This window comes from Pan paniscus, chromosome 6 (genome assembly GCF_029289425.2).
Source record: "Pan paniscus chromosome 6, NHGRI_mPanPan1-v2.0_pri, whole genome shotgun sequence".
In the NCBI taxonomy this organism is placed as follows: domain Eukaryota; kingdom Metazoa; phylum Chordata; class Mammalia; order Primates; family Hominidae; genus Pan; species Pan paniscus.
The window spans coordinates 159242764-159260297 of NC_073255.2; the positions used below are offsets into that span (position 1 = coordinate 159242764).

General features: G+C 35.4%; 1 protein-coding gene across 11 annotated transcripts in view; it reads right to left on the minus strand.

Annotated features, from left to right (window-relative positions):
• Window positions 1-17534, minus strand: part of CADPS2 (calcium dependent secretion activator 2) — a 566720-nt gene that overhangs the window by 52182 nt on the left and 497004 nt on the right. For 6 of the 11 annotated variants that reach the window (XM_003808627.4, XM_055115340.2, XM_055115339.2 and 3 more), the window contains 4 exons: window positions 17103-17258; window positions 15552-15699; window positions 14816-14830; window positions 7869-7943 (listed from right to left, as the gene is read on the minus strand). In XM_003808627.4, coding sequence (XP_003808675.1) covers window positions 7869-7943; window positions 14816-14830; window positions 15552-15699; window positions 17103-17258 — 394 coding nt within the window. The remainder of the gene's footprint in view (window positions 1-7868; window positions 7944-14815; window positions 14831-15551; window positions 15700-17102; window positions 17259-17534) is intronic. The other 5 variants (XM_008960697.5, XM_055115341.2, XM_034964895.3 and 2 more) reach the window with 1 other exon arrangement.

A 17534-nucleotide genomic window follows, 5' to 3' on the forward strand; every position in this document is an offset into this window, starting at 1 on the left:
ACATGGGGGAAACCACCTCCATGAGCCAATTACCTCCACCTGCTCCCACCCTTGACACATGTGGATTATAGGGATTATAATTCAAGATGAGATTTTGGGTGGGAACACAGCCAAACCATATCAAGGGTGAAGTGGGGGACCATGGTGGAGATCAGTAAGGCAAGAATTTAAATGAGGAAATGATGAGGGCCTGAAGACTATAGTAGTGCCAGTGAGAATGGAATGAGGCAGAAAAGGGAGTGTTTAGGAGATTCACTCAAGGCCCTGATGTCCTCCTGTGTGAATGTGCTTGAGCAGATTCTATAAAGACAGGGACACTAGGATGATGAGATTTTACAATGGGGTGATCAGTACTGCCAATGGAGACAGCAAATGCAAAACAAGAGGCACCTGGGGTGGGGTGGAGGTGATATGGGTATTTTTAGACTCTGACCTTGTAGAGATGTACAGAAAGCAACTGGAAATACGGGATTTTAGGTGATAAAAATTAGAGGAACAATAATAACAATATCAACTAATATTTAACAATGTGTTGGCCACTGTTCTAAGACTCTATCTGTATTAACATAATTACTATTCACTAACACTAATAAATGCTACTATTATATTACTCCTACTTTATAGGAAAGGAAAACTGAGCCACAGAAAGCTTGTTTAAGTAACTTGACTAAGATCAGACAGCTAGTGGAGGAGGTGAAATTTGAACCCAGGCCAGAAGTTGGGCTTTTAATTGCTATTCTACACTGCCTTTCACATACAGAGCTGGGAATCACAAGCATAGAGTTAAAGCCGGAAGTGGAAAAGTCACAGAAATTTGTAGAAAAAGTTCAATAGAGGACCAATGATGGTGGCCCAAGAAGTAACAGCATTTAGTTGGCAGTGGAGAGAGAAGGGCACAGAGAGGGAAGGCCAAGACCTTTTCTAGGCACATAAAATGTGTATATAGTAGGGAGGGACACATACTGTTTAGTACTGTGTGTGATTGAGAACTTGGGCTTGTTCTCATGTTATCTGTGGAAATATGTGAGGTAAGAAGAGGATCTAAAGGTAGGCTTGAAGAGGAGAGGTAAAAAGAAGAAAGTGCAGTTTATTTTTATCCAGATGTAGCAAATACATTTGTGAATATGCACAGAACAATTAAAATATGGAAAGAAATATCTGGGATACGAGAAATTCACTGTTAATTTCATCTACCTTATGTTGAGTTAATTATTATGATATAAAAATGTCAACGACATGACTCTTAGAATTTGACAGTGTAGTAACAGTTAATATAGAAACCGCATATTTTAATTTTTATGGGCTGGTTGCTCTTTACAGATTTCCCAGAGATGTAGAATCAGTTAAGTGCACTGGATTAAGGATCTGAAGCTCAGAGGTTTGGATCCTGATTCTCACTAATTAATTAGGTGTTTGATGCTCATCAGTTTAATAAAGGACTTTGAGAACTATGTTCCTATCAGTGACTGAGGATAAGACTGCCCATTTCATTAGAGGCAGAGTCACAATATATAATTTTATGCAAACTACTTTATTCTATGTTCATTTCATAGGTTTTATAAGGCTTAAATAAAGTCACAAATGTACAGTTACAGTGGCAGTTTCACAGTAGGTACTTCATAACTCTTTTAAAAAAGTCATTTCTTCCTTGGTAAAAACAAGTGTGAACAAACTGTCTTATAGGCTATTTTTTTTTAATATCCTGAAGTTTAAAGGTTTACATGCCAGTCTGGATGAACATTCACCAGAGCAGTGTTTCTCAAAGTCTGGCTCATGGTTCCCTATTGTAAAATAACCATGGTGGCTGGTTAAACATGCACATTCCTTCCCCTCTTCCCAAACTTAAGACTCAGCATCACTGGCGATTGGGGTATGGAAATCTGCATTTTAACAGTTCTCAGGTAATTTTTTTGTGTATGTGTGCTAACATTTAAGAATCATTGCCTTATAAGATGTTTTAGTTTTTCTTAATGAAATAAAACCACAATCTATCCTGCCTGTGGACCCTGGTATCACGCCTGCCCAAAGGCCCTAACAGCTGGCCCACACAAAATTTCTAGCTGGGGTGAGTGATCCAGGGCTTTTCCTGCTGAAGTCAATCGGTAAATAGTGGAAAAGGTCACTGTTTTTCCAAAGGTGCAGATACCAATGTAAGGCTACAGGGATCATGAAGAATCAGGGAAACATGACACCATCAAAAGAATAAAATAAAGCTGACCGATAACAAATAGGGAGACTCAATCCAAAGAAATGGCTTCAAAAGTGAATTCTACCAAACATTTAAAGAAGTGAATTCCACCAAACATTTAAAGAAGAATTAATGCCAATTCTCTTTAAACACTACCAAAAAAAAAAAAAAAAAAACATAAGAGGGAACACTTCCAAACTTATTCTATGAGGCCAGCATCACCCTGATACCAAAGCCAGACAAAAGATACTGCCAGAAAAGAAAACTATAAGCCAAGATATACATGGATACAAAAATCTTCAACAAAATACTAGCAAACTGAATTCAACAGCACATTAAAAAATCATACACCATCACCAAATGAAACTGATCCCTAGGATCCAAGGATGTTTGAATATAAGCAAGTCAGTTGTTATGACACACCACATTAATAGAATGAAGGATAAAAATCACCAAGATCATCTCCATAGATGCAGGAAAAACACTTGACAAAACTAAGTAATGTTTCATGATAAAAGCATTCAAAATATTAGGAATAGAATGAAATTATCTCGACATAATAAAGGCTATATGAAAAGCTCACAGTTGACATCATATTCAGTGGTGAAAAAATAACTTTTTTCTCTAAGATACAGCATAAGACAAGGATGCCCACTCTTACCACTTCTATTCAACATAGTACTGAGAGTCCCAGCCAAATTAAGTAGACAATAAAATAAAATAAAATAAATAAGTAAAGAAGAAAAAGAAAAGAAATATAAGGCATGCAAATCAGGAAAGAACAAGTAAAATTATCTCTGTTTGCAGACTACATGATCTTAATATGTAGAAAACCCTAAAGACTCTACAAAAAAGAACTGTTAGAATAAACAAATTCAGTAAAGTTGCAGAAAAAAAAATCACATACAAACTATCACAAGATCAGGAAACCAAACACCGCATGTTCTCACTTGTAAATGGTAGTTGAACGAGAACACATGGACACAGGGAGGAGAACATCATATACTGGGGCCTGTCGGGGGCTGTGGGGATAGGGGAGGGCTAACATTAGGAGAGATACCTAATGTAGGTGACGAGTTGATGGGTGCAACAACCACTATGGCAGGTGTATACCTATGTAACAAAAGTGCACGTTCTGCACATGTATCCCAGAACTTAAAGTATAATTTTAAAAAGTCATTCATATATCTGTATACTAACAATGAACTATTTGGAAAGGAAGTTAAGAAAACAATCTCATCTACAATAGCATCAAAAATAATGCAGTACTTAGAAATATACTTAACCAAGAAGGCAAAAAATGTGTACACTGAAAAGTATAAAACACTGAAGACATTAAAGCAGACAACAAATAAATAAAAAAATCCCATGTTCATGAATTACAATAATTATTATAGTCAAAATGTCCATACTACTTAAAGTGATCTACATATTTAATGCAATCTCTATCAAAATCCTAATGGCATTTTTTTTTTAAAGTAACAGAAAAAGCAATCCTAAAATTCATCTGGAACCACAAAAAGCTTCAAATAACCAAAACAATTCCGAGCAAAAGAATAAATTGGAGGCACCACACTTCCTAATTTCAAAATCTATTACAAAGCTAAAATAATCAAAAAAGTAAACAATGTTAACTTTTTTAAGTAAACTTTTTAATGTAAACAACGTTACTGGCATAAAAGCAGATGTATAGGCCAATAGAACAAAACAGAGAGCTCAGAAATAAACCCACACACATACGGTCAACTGATCTTTGACAAGAGTGTCAAGAGAAAAGGATGGTTTCTTCAATAAATAGTGCTGGGAAAAGTGGATGTACACATACAAAAGAATAAAAGTTGACCCTTATCTTACAACATAAACAAATGGATCAACAAAACCATCAACTAAACACCATCAAGTAAAAATGGATTAAATAACTTAAGACCTCAAACCATAAAACTTTTAGAATAAAACACAGGGAAAAAGTTTCTTGACATTGGCCATAGCAATGACTTCTTGGCTACGATACAAAAAGCACAGGCAAAAAAATATTTTTAAAAATGAGATTCTATCAAGTAAAACAGCTTTTGCACAGCAAGGGAAACAATCAACATAATGAAAAGGCAACCTACAAAATGGGAGGAAATGTTTACAAACTATTTGTCTGATAAGGAGTTGACATCTAAAACTCAATAGCAAAAAAAAAAAAATTAAAAATTAAGAAAATGAGCAAAGCACTACATCTCTAATGGACATGTATAAATGGCCAACAGGTATATGAAAAGGAGCTTAACATCACTAATCTTTGGAGAAATGCAAATCAAAATCACAGTGAGATATTAGCTCACATCTGTTTGGATGGCTATTATCAACAACCCAAGATAACAGGTATTAGTGAGAATGTGAAGAAAATGCCCACTGTTGGTGGATATGTAAATTGGTGTAGCTACTATGGGAAATAGTGTGTAGAATCCTCAAAACATGAAAAATAGAACTACCATATGATTTAGCAATCCCATTAATGGGTATACAGACAAAGGAATTGAAATTAGTATATGGGAGAGATATCTGCACTCTCATTTCTTTGCAGCATTCTTCTCAATAGGCAAGACTTGGAAGCAACTTTAATATCCATGAGACAGGTGAATGGATAATGAAAATGAGTTACGTGCATATAATGAAATATTATTCAGCCTCAAAAGAAGGAAATCCTGCCACTTGAGACAAACAGATGAACCTGGAATATATTATGCTCTGTGAAATAAGTCAGACACAGAAGATTAAATATTACATAGTACCAATTATATAAGGAATTTAAAATAGTCAAAATAATAGAAGCAGAGGGTAGAATGTTGGTTTCTCAGGGACTGAGGGGAGGGAGAAATGGAGAGATATTTGTCAAAAGCAGTCTCAGTTATGCATGATGAATAAGTCCTGGAGAGCTACTGTACAGCATAGGGCCTATAGAAAACAATACTATTTGCTAAGAGGATTGATCTTATGTGACTGTTATCACACACAGAAATAATTATTTAAGAGGGCTGGAGGAAACTTTGGGAGGTGATGGATACGTTTATGGTACAGTTTGAGGTGATGGTTTTATGATTATAAACTTATATGGTTGTATACTTACCTACAAACTCATCTTGTATATATTAAGCATGTACAAATTTTTTTGTCTGTTAATATCTCAATAAAATGGTTTTAAAAATATCATAATTATGGAGATTAATTTGCATCATCTTTTTAAAAAACATCAATTATTGTCATCTCTTATAGAAGCTTGAGATGTTTGGTTCAACCTATCAAGTAAACTTATTTTATACTTTTCAACCAAAGAATTAAAGATAAGTACGATTTGACAGCAGGAGAAATTAGGCATAGAGGAAAACTATAATCTAGTGCTGATTTCTAAATATAATATCCAGTATTATACGAGGCTCTTTTAATCAAAATTAAATTAAAAATTTAATTTCTCAGCTTCACTAGCCACATTTCAAGTACTCCACAACCACATGTGGCTAGTAGCTACTGGTGGACTGTGCAGGTTATTTTAGAATATCTTTTCCTTACTTAGCTCAAATACACTATTATTAAAATTAACCAGATGTATTTGATATAGAAAAATTTAAGTATCTTACTTTGCCAGAAATGGATGCAGAGATGACATGCAGCCCCATCTGCCTTCTCTGTACTCTTCCTTCCCACTCCCAAAGCAAAACTTGCTGGACTTTTTCCTTGCTGCCTGATAAACCTTATATCATCTATAGCTAGCATGTAATTGAATGATGCCGATTATGCAAACTTCTCACAAAAGGCAACTTCCACATGAGGACTATGTTCACGGGTTGGTTATATCTGGATAAAATTTCCCTGAAGGCCTCACAGAGAAGAAGGTGCAAAGTTAACTTTATTTCACTGTAGTGCGTTGACTGTGTGGTGATGCAAGCTGCTGTGCTGGGCTCCTCAGAGGGTGGAAATCTCACTGCTCTTCCTCAAAGAGCTTGATTCTCCAGTAGTTCACCTCTTCCCCTCATGGTTTTCCTATTATTTTTTTCTCTATCTATCCACTTGTTGGTGAGTGTGTGAGGTATCTGTATCTGTAGGTATTTGGTGCAGTGGTAAAAATCAGGAGAACAAAAATAAGCTGGTGAGGTGGTGTGATTCTAACATCGTTTTTCTTTGTGGTTGTTTTCCACTCTAAGACATGCCATGAGATAATTTGAAAAATACAAAAAAAATGAAGATGAAATGAAAAATGAACTATACTCCCATTACCCAGAGAAAAGCTCTGTTAACATTCTGGTGTTTATCCTAACAGTCTTTTTCCTATAAGATGCAAATTCAGATCATATTTTACACTTTTAAATATTCAGCTGTTTTCACTTAACACTATATTACGAAACTCTTCATTTATCATTAATAGTCTTTGAAAGTATCATTTCTTAATACAGATGTCCCATAATTTGCTTTACCTTTTCAGATGTCCCATAATTTGCTTTACCTTTTCCCTCATTAGAAATTAAGGTTGTTTCCAAATATTGGTAAGACATAATGTGACAAGTATCAATAATATATATTTTGTGCATCTAAGCAGTATGACAAAATAGAAAAAGGTGAAAAGGTATTAATGTACTTGATGTATTTCCAAACTATTTTCCAGAAAGGCTGTAACAATTTATACTCCCCTATGTAGGAAAGGTGAGTGTCTTGCCTCACCTGAAACTGAATGTTACTTTAAAAACATGTATGCTAATTTGCTAGAGAAAATAGTATATTATTGTAGCTTACTTTGCATTCCTTAAATTATTAATGAGGATTAACATTTTTCATGTTCATGGGGCATCTCTATTTTTTCTTTTCTAAACAGGATGTCTTTTGTCTGTTTATTAAATTGGGGGCGGTTTTACCTTTGCTTCTTGTCATCCTTCCAGTTGTTTTATGAAGAAGCCTGATTTGGGGCTTTTTGATGAAGCCTTGTGAGAGCATGGGATATATCTGCTTATAGGAAAGTGCCTCTAGGAACATGACCATTCTCTCTGTTCATCCTCTTAAACTCCTGGTGCTCTCATGTTCTCTCTTCCTTTCCTTATCAGCCCCCGATCTCATATGCTACCCATGACCATCTGTTACACCTTAGAGGGAACCTAAATCATCTAATCACTAAATGATGCGCCCACTGCTTCATCTCTACTTATACAGTGAAAGATCATAGCTTTCATCAAAGGTATTTTGAGCATCAAATTGGAAATCCTGGGAAACTCCTGGGCGTGGAGGACCTCAGATGTCACCCTGCAGCTTTCTCTGTCTCTGAGAACAGATCTAGAGCCTTAGTGCCATCGCCACTACAGATGGGCTAAATTCAAGGACTGATGACTACTCAAGGCTGCTATGGAGTTAAAATAAATAGCATAAGAACATGAATGTGACATAATAAGGTTTTACTGGAAGAAGAGTTAGTTTTAAAATGACAACAATTGTAGGAAAAGCCAAAATTTATTATATACAAAAAAACAAAAGCTGTTGACATAGTGTTCCTAACCTTTTTTTGCTCCCAACTTTTCTGAAAATTCTAATTTTTTCCTGCCCTAATCTTTTAAACTACATTTTTTCTCAATTAGATATTTAAAAACATTAAAAAATTCTCCATTGACAATTTTTCACTTTGATTTAAAAAGGTGAATAAATAATACATTACCTTTGAAACTAACAGTGAAATGATTTCTTTTACACTGTTGTCGATCAGATCATCTATTTTTGAATGGTACTGTTGCTAGATATTAAAAGACAAAAACTCATTAGTTGACATGGACACAAAACTTTTGTCATCAGTCATAAATGCTCTAAATCTACTAGTTATGACCTATCAGATTTATTTAAAATGATCATTTGGAACATTAAAAGAACAAAACCTTGAAAATGATCCACCCAGTCAACACTTTTTACATTGTGGTTTGAAAATTTTCCCATGTGCACTGTTGAGTTAAGCAGCTAATGGGGTTATTATTTAGATGAATTGAGTTCTTATTCTTATTCAGGCAGAGGAATGTGAAGGATACTTTTTGTCTTCTCCTCTATAATTAAGGTGGCCATGTATTTTTCTAAAGGGTTGGTTTAGCTGGAGAAGCAAAAAGACTAGAAAAAGATTTAATTAATACTGCATTTCATGTCTGACAACTCTCATTCATAAGTTATTTTAAATGTGCTCTAGAAATAAAATGAGCTCCCAATTGTTCACTCTAAAAGGACTTTTTGTCAGCACAGGGAGCAGCAGTTTATACAATTCTTACAATATGCTCGAGCAAGGGCAAAATTAGAATTTCATCAACAAAGGTGAATAGATGGTAACAAATTAATAGGCCATAAAAGGTATAATGAAACATCACTCACTCCCCATAGTTTTATTACCGCTTCCTCATGAAAAAGATGCCTTTAAATAAATACCAAAAAAAGATGTATTTAAAATCAACCTGAAAGACTTTTTTTTTCTTTCTTTAGAGAATACTAGAGGGCTCCATTCTTAAATTAGCAGAAGCTTTGGCTTCCAAGGCTTGTGAAGGCACATCCATTTAAACAGTAATTCTTCCTTTAGAAGCATTTATCTGACAACTGATTGTCCCCAATAGCCACTTCACAGAAAATGTGACTTGTAAAGACTAACCCTATCTTGATGGTTCAAGGCTTCTTGTAACAGCTAACAAAATGCATAGAGTAAAAGTACTCAGGTCAATATAAACATTAGACCAACTTCACTGCTGGTTGAATGGTTTCTTAAGATGTAAGTTTTTGAAAGCTATTTTTTTTTTTTTTTTGTGCTGAAAACATGTCTCAAAGTTTCCACACAGAACAAAACATCAACTTAGGTCTGCTTTGGAATACTCAGGAATGACACTCCACCAATCTCCCCAAGGGTTCTGACAGTTACAAGTGGTTATCATAAACCTGCATAAATAATAAAGAAAGGAAGGATAATTTTGGAGTGTCTGAATTATTTTCTTTTTCTGTGTGAGTCTGAGTGTGTGTGGGTGTGAATAGAAGTGCGTAATGATGAGTGATCTAAAATTAACCACATTGATGTGAATGTGGAATTTTCTGGGCACATATTGCACCCACTAAAGCATGTCTGTCTCACTTAAAGCCTTTATTGATTCCCAAGTTTGTGCTCCCCAGAGGATAAATGGAATTGAAACATAGAGAGTGGATTTCTATTCCAGTAGTGCTGATATTTTTGCTTTCGAGATAGCTTGAAGAGAAGGAAAAGGGGAGAGAAAAGGGGAGAGAAGACAGAAAAACAGGTAGAAGAAAAAGAGCCTGAAAAAGCTGGCTGGCAGTTAAACTTCTGATCCAGTCTAAATTATTAATAATTTTCTGAGCCAGGCAGGCCCACACATGAACATATCTGAGACCAGCTGAACAATTCCAGTGCACTGGCTGATGGGTAGGGTAATCCCTCCACAGACACACTTACAAAAAAAGGCCCCCCAGCTCCTGGCTGAAAGCTGTGCAGCTGACTGTGCGATGGAGAAGCTTATGCAAATGAGCTCTGCCTGGCTCTCCCACTCTGCCACTCTTGTTTCACGTCCTTCTTGCTCCAGATCAGTGTATGCAGCAAGAGGAAATTAAATGCCACGTGATACACCTCTTTGGGGGTAGAAGAGGAAAGAGATACAGGAGTTGGGCTTCAAGCATCTCACTTCCCTCTTACATGGAAAGTACTCCAAAGCATGCAGGCATTGAGGCACCCAGACTTCCAAGCAGGTTCCTAAATATGCCTTATCCCCAATGTTTTTCTCTGTTTTCATAACTTTCATTTTTTGAATTCAAAGTGATCAAATGTCATCAGAAAGCTATTGTATATAAAATACAGAGCTTCTACATGTTAAACTTTTGGGTTGAATTGATTCTGGCAAATCTTAAAATCAAGGGATGAGCCACAAAAGAGGTCATTGATACCCATTTTCTTGAAAAGCAGTGAAAGTCAATGGACACTAGGAACCATTAAATTCTCCTATAATACACTCCTGTAGATTGTTGCTTGCTTTGATACCTGATCTAGCCACAAGCAGAGAGAAAGAGAAAAAGAGGAAGAGATGGGGAGGGAGGGAGAGAGAAAATGAGAATGAATGAACAAAAACAAACACATACAATGTTAAAAACAAAGGAATAAAGAAGTATACATCTGAAATTTAATACCCAAGGGGTAAATCCAAATAGTGTGAGGTTTTTAGATTTGTATAATATGGGATTCTGCTATTGTAAATATATCTGGTTAGATATGACTTACACTAATATTACAACTGCTGGGAACTTTCAGAATCTGCTCTGGCTGTGCAGTTGGTGGAGGTCGTATAGGCACATGAGTGTGAGAGAAAAGATGGCCCGAGAATTCCCATTTTACATATATATTCTGCAGACAATAACTCACATATGCCATATATAGGTATACAAAATTAGCTAGAAAAAGTCATTCATTAGGGGACCCAGATAACTTTCTTTTTCTTTTTCTGTGTTTTTTTTTTTAATCCTTGCTAAAAATGTATTAAATAATGTATTTCAGGAAAATGACAAATTAACATAAAAGGAAGTTGTAGAATGAAGGAACAAGGATGAAACCAGAAATTGAAATATGTCAATAAATGTAATTAATGATTATCTGTAAAAGTAATATTTGTGTGTGCACGCATTTAAAATAAGGCAAGTCACAAAAACTGCCAAAATAACAATGGTTATTGTGTGTTCATCTGGGGTGGGTACAGGAGTGTTCAGTGGATGGTTAAAACATTCTAAGATCAGTGGTGTGCTTAAACTAGTTCATAAAAGCAGCTTTTTAGAAATTTTCAGATAACTTTCAAAGACAAACATGAACATGCAAAAAGAGATCACAGGTAAAAACAGTTTATCTGCATAGACATTTTTAAGTTAAAATTGTTAGTTTTTTTTCCCATTTAGTATAACAGACAACATTTTTGGTACATTTTTGTTTCCAACAATAAAAACCTATAAAATTTTTATCAGAGGCTGGGCATGGTGGCTCATGTCTGTAATCCCAGCACTTTAGGAAGTCAAGGTGGGAGGATCGCCTGAGCCTGAGTTCAAGGTTGCAGTGAGCTATGAATGTGCCACTGCACTTCAGCATGGGTGACAGAAGGAGACAAAAAAAGAAAAAAATACTGAGAAAAGGTAATGCTTATACACTGTTGGTGGGAATGTAAATTAATTCAGCCACTGTGGAAAGCAGTTTGAAGATTTCTCAAAGAACTTAAGACAGAGATACCATTTGAATCAGCAATCCCATTACTGGGTACATATCCAAAGGAACACAGATCACTAAACCAAACAAACGAAAACAAAAACAAAAACAAAAACCACTTGAACTTGTATGTTCATTGCCATGCTATTCACAGTAGCAAAGACATGAAATCAACCTAGGTGTCCATCAATGGTAGACCAGATAAAGAAAATATGGTACATATACACCATGGAATACTAGACAGCCATAAAAAATTACAAAATCATGTCCTTTGCAGCCACATGGATGCAGCTGGAGGCTATAATCCCAAGTAAATTAACACAGGAACAGAAAATCAGATACTGCATGTTCTCACTTACAAGTGAGAATTAAACACTGAGAACACACGGACATAAACATGGGAACAACAGACACTGTGGACTAGTAGAGGGGAGAGGGAGGGAGGGAGACATGGATGGAAAAACGACCTATTGAGTACTATGCTCAATACCCACGTGTAACAAAACTACACATGTACCCCCATATCGACAACAAAAGTTGAAATTTAAAAGAAGAAAATAAAATTCTTCGAATACTTCAAGTTGGATTGATAATCTTAGATTCTAGGGCTTTGTTAGATTTCAATTCATTCTTAAGCAAAGTTTCTCCACATCTGCCCTCAAAGGCAAACTGTGCCTGCTTTCCCAGCAGGTGATTCTGAACTTACATTAAGATAACCATTCAGGAATCCTTACTTCATGAAGCCCAGGGAAATCACAGGTCAGACACAGTCCAAAATCCTGGCCTCTCTACAATCAGGTGAACAGCACCACTTCACCTGACTGCTGTTACACAAAGACACTCATGAAATGACTAATCAGATGCTAGTGAATTCCAGCTTTCTTAAAAGATTTTGGACCTTGTCTTGGGGTATATAATATTTTAAAGGTACTGGATTGTTAGTTCCAGAAATGGATGCATTTTAATTTAACTAAGAACAAATTTGGCCCAAGTAGGGCCCCTTGCTCCCCTGAATTGCCATATTAATGTGTTTTCACCTTCATCCTCAACTAATGGGACCATGGAACGAAGTGGTTCTGAGGGCTGATGAATGCCTACAGCCCAGGTAGTCATCTGCTTTTGTGCAGTTATGGATAATGAGGATTCTAAACACTGAGGTGGCTTTGTGATCTCGACATCTGTCCCTGAGGGACTGGCCTGAGACTGCTAACTCATTTCACACAGCTGTCACATAAGCAGATCATTCACCCACTAATCACTCCATTAAACCCTATTCTGGGCCTCAGTGGAACATGTTTGCATCATCATGTAGCATGTAAGAAAAACAGGAACATAATTTAGAAGCACAAAAGGGAATGCATTGTGAGGAAGGAGTTGGGCAAGTTTTATATCCCAGCGATGACAATATAACACATTTACTAGAGATTTTGGAGAGGTAATTTCTTTAAAATTTAGAAAAAACATTGCTGCTATGTTTAACTATGTAGTATATATTTTACATGGTTCCAAATTGTCTAATGATCTAGTTTTTTTCAACAACTTTGTTGCTTTTTATAAATGAGGTCCGCTGGCTCACCTGTATATGTAATGTATATACTAATTTTCAATAATTCCAAAACTTATCTCAGCATATATACAGAGGGAAGGCCTATGCAATTATGTGGGTATGTTTACTGGAGAGAAAAAGCAAAGTATAAAATTCTTTTGCAATGAAATTCTTGTTTACCACTTTTTCAGGGTTGCTAATGGGTTTTACACCTGCATATTTTGAACTATGTTAATTGTGTGAAAGTTGTGGGGAACTAATTGTCTCTGGTGTGAATGTACAGGTGCACACATAATGAACAGTAGTAGATTACTCTTCAAAACCACCCACCTATTAATGTAAAGAATCATTTGACAATGTAACAATGTTCATCATTTGTGTGTGTGTGTGCCTGTTTTTCCTTTTAAGTACTACAGCAAGTTGTTTCTTACAGGGGAGGATTTTTAAAGCAGTGACAACAAATCTGTTCATCCACTCAGCAAACATTTACTAAAGTGCCTACCGCATGTCAGGTACTGCAGTATATGTTAAAATAAGAACAAACGGATAAACCCAGTATGAATGGAAGATGATTCCACAAACCAGATGAGAAAAGAATGGGTTTATGAGGAAACCTAAGATAATATTCTCAGGCAGACAATCAAAGGCTTACATCTGGTTATTAAAAAAACATGAGGAGGTAAATAGGAGCCACTGGTACCTAAGCTAGCTGCCTATTTATTCAGATAATTAGATATAATAAATCATGTTGTAAGTGATCAGAGAATGGTAATTACTGAACATTCTATAACACATATCAGTTACCTGATATATGTGTAAGGTTGTATGCTATGGTAATATAAATACATTTTTTTTTTCTGCTGAATTGCTCAAAGAATAAAATTGTGTATTCATGCATAAATATAAGTTATGGCCAAATAGCTAATGTCTATACCTGGGGCAATAGGTATAGAATTCACAAGTAGTAGGCCTTCCCATCTATTTTCACAGTTAACTAAGCCCCTCTGCTTAGATGAGAATTGTCAGCCCAGGAAGAGTCACCCTGAGTTTGATTCCCAATTGTCAACTGTAAGACTTGTAAGATGTAACTTACCTACAGGACACAAAGACATTCTGACTCACGAAAAAAAAAAAAAAGTATACACTAGTCAATCCTTTATGCATAAAGGTTTTCTAACCTTGTACCTCAGGGATTCTGGGGTAGTATTTTAGGATGACCTGTTGTGGAGGAGGGCAGAAGTCTCATGACACAGGCCTGCCTCTTCCTTACCTCTGATGATGGTCACATCCTAGGCCATGAGTGGGAGGAAAGACTGTATCACTGGTGGGCTTGTACCTCACTGAAATCCACCACTGGGTTCATCTGTATGAAGTGACTTTGGGTGTGGCCTCCTGGTTCAAGTTTTTAGGGGCTATATGTCATCTAAAGCTCCAAACTTGGAATTCTTTTGGTATTAAAAGTATACTGTAGATAAATGCTTGAAAAATGTTAATTATCACTCTGCTCCTATAGTTATTCAGATTTCAATTTAAAAGAAGGTGAATTAATTTGGTTTTAAATAATTTTATCTTTAAAATTCTAAGAGTAGTTTATAAATTCTGCAGACTAACAGGGGAGAAACATTTCCCTTGTCATTATTTAAGGTATAAGTATTTAGTGTTTTCATGAATCTTTGGACTATTGCTATGTTATTGGAAGCTGTTAGCCTTATATATGTGAACACAAAAGCCAAAAATCTGAAAATAAATTTATATAACTTTAATTTGAAAAGATGAAAATAAAAAATATACATTTACAAAAATAATAACTCAAATGAAATGTGCTTTTAGAAAAAAAAATGAGACTTACCCATTGACTACCAAACTGGATCATGCCATGGGTGGAAAAAAAAAAGATGATGAAAGAGAACAGAAGGGAAGAATAAAGAAATGAAGAAAAAGTAATTACAATGGGAAAAAAAGGCAACAAAATCAACTTAAACAGATAATTGAAGAAAAATAAATCAATTTTCACCCAATCACCACTCTCAACAAAAAATCATGGGGTAAAATAAAATTGTACCTCTGAATATAAAACCAAACAAAATATAAATCAAATAGAAAGAATAGGATATTTATTGATAAGAACTAGGCCTAGATTTTTAAGTCTATTTCAACCTAAATTTTTAAAAATGGAAGCTACTGTGTAAATAAACTATTTCACACTTTTTTGTGTGTCTTACTTTTATAGATGCAAACTCTGGATACTCTAGATTTGTATAAACAAAACAGGTAGCTTTCCAGCTTTCTCATTTGCTTGTAAAAAGCAAGGTTTATGTAAATGACACAACACTTCAGCTGTTAAAAGCTATATCTAAAATTCATGGCCACTAATGCAATTTTAGACCATATTTATATCAAAAAGGAGAAACTGACATGAGCAAAGGATAAAGGCCATTCTGTTATTATAGTAAAGAAAAGATCAAACGTTTGGTGCTAGAGAACTTGGTCTTTTCAATCCAATCAAGAGAATGCCTTGTGGAAAGGGCATTTCCCATGCCAAGGCACCCTGTGCTGCCTTTCCCCATGTGGCACATTCTACATACCTCTTGTCCTCCATCCAGGGCACAGAGTTTGGTGCTTTGCTTTTTGGCGTCGACTAATACATTAAACATAGTGCAAATGGAAGCTGGAATGCGCAAGTCAGTTGTTTTGCTTGCCTTTTGTAGCTTGAGTTCAAATGCAGTTCTTGTTCTAGTTTTTAAAACATGAATTCAGAGTAAGAAATTCTGCTATACAGCTCACCTGTTTTGTAAAAAGTGAAATCAACACTACAAGATGCTAATTTAAAACATGCAAATAAGGAGTAAGCAGTGTGGCAGTGCTTGGGAGCTAAGGGGTGGGATGCTTTTCTTTTCAAGTGTCTCAATGAAAGATCAGATTGTGATATTTTTATATTAAACCTAGCTTCATGCAGTCACTCAGGCAGTATCGCCACCCAAATGAAGCTTTTTGTTATATCTAGAGTACCACATTTAATGGAAAAAAACTCGTAATTTCACTTAATTGTCTGAATTAATTGTCTGAATTTCCAAGTAGAAAAATCGCACACTTGTATGCATTTAAGCAGAATATATCCTCTATGTGAGGGCTTACCAAATTAGAAAAAATAAGCACAAACCTAGAAAACCCTAAAACATGGTAATCAATGATACAACAGACAATGTGTAATTCTTTTATGTCACTTACATTCTCTTTCAAAAACCTAAAATTGCAGGCAGGTTTTTGAAAGAAACTGCATCATGAGCAATTTGGAATTGGTTTTGCTGAAGTATCCTATGAAAATCCACAGAATCGAGACATCAAAATCAAAGATGATTTTTAAAAAACATTAAACTACCTAATCCAGGGCCTTGCCTTAAGGGGCCACTGAACATTATTCTAAAGACAGATTTTTTTCTTGGTTTCAAGATTTCAGAAATATCCAACTGGTCTAACCAGTGTTTGAACACTTTTCTAATATGTGGCTCCATATTGTCCTTGTATATATAATGAACAAGGACAATGGAAAAAAAATGTTTGACCAATTAGGATGCATTTTTTAAAACTATTATAAAATGAAAGCACATTTGGAAGAATACAAAGCCTCATAACTTATTTCCAGTTAAGTGATAAAGAATGTAAGCAGATAGTTGGAACTCATCTGTTGTGGACAGAAAATAGTTAGTAATCCCAGAACAACTGATGGTGCTGATCCTATTTTGAGTTTACTATGCCATTTCACAGCACACAGACACAGTACATAATGCATACAGAACATAACAGACCTTTTTCATATGTCTCAGGAGATATTACCTTGGGAATTTAAAGCATAGTATTCCCAGAGAGATAACAATAAGCCCTAAAGAAACCATTAATATGGTATAGATGTTACTGATTAAGGCAATAGTTGGGAGACCTGAAAAAAAGTATCCAGCCAATTTCATCAATTACATGGGTCCCCAGAATTTAATCAAGATAACCTAATACTCATTAAATGTTGGAATAGTGGTGCATAATGAAACCTTTGCTGTGACAATAATATATTAGGTACTTGATAAAAAGTGATATTTTTGGGTGCTGGCACATTAAGCAGCAATTTGAAAATACATGTCTACCTTTTGACACAGGCCTCTAGCATATCACTGGCCATTAGTTTAAGTCTTTGCTCTAAGTGGTGGGCAAATTCCTGTTCTGGCCAGTGCAGATCAAAGACAAACATTTGCAGTGCATCAAGCTTCCAAAAAAGGTCTTCTGATGTTGCTGAGCCATTGCTAGAAGAAAAAGGAAAAATGAACATCATGAACTCCCCGTTAATTAGGTATACCATGAATACATTGTTTTTTCTTTTCTGTATCAATTGCCATCAGCGAAAAAATATAAAGTCTCTAATGATCCAATATTTTCTTTGTTCAGCCTTCTAATTGTTCCTCTACAATTCTTAATAAGGCAGGGCAAGGAGAACAAAATAGAAATAAATATGGTGGTAGGGTTTCATACAAAGAGGTAAAATGGATATGTATACTTTACTAAGGAAATTATATTGTGTA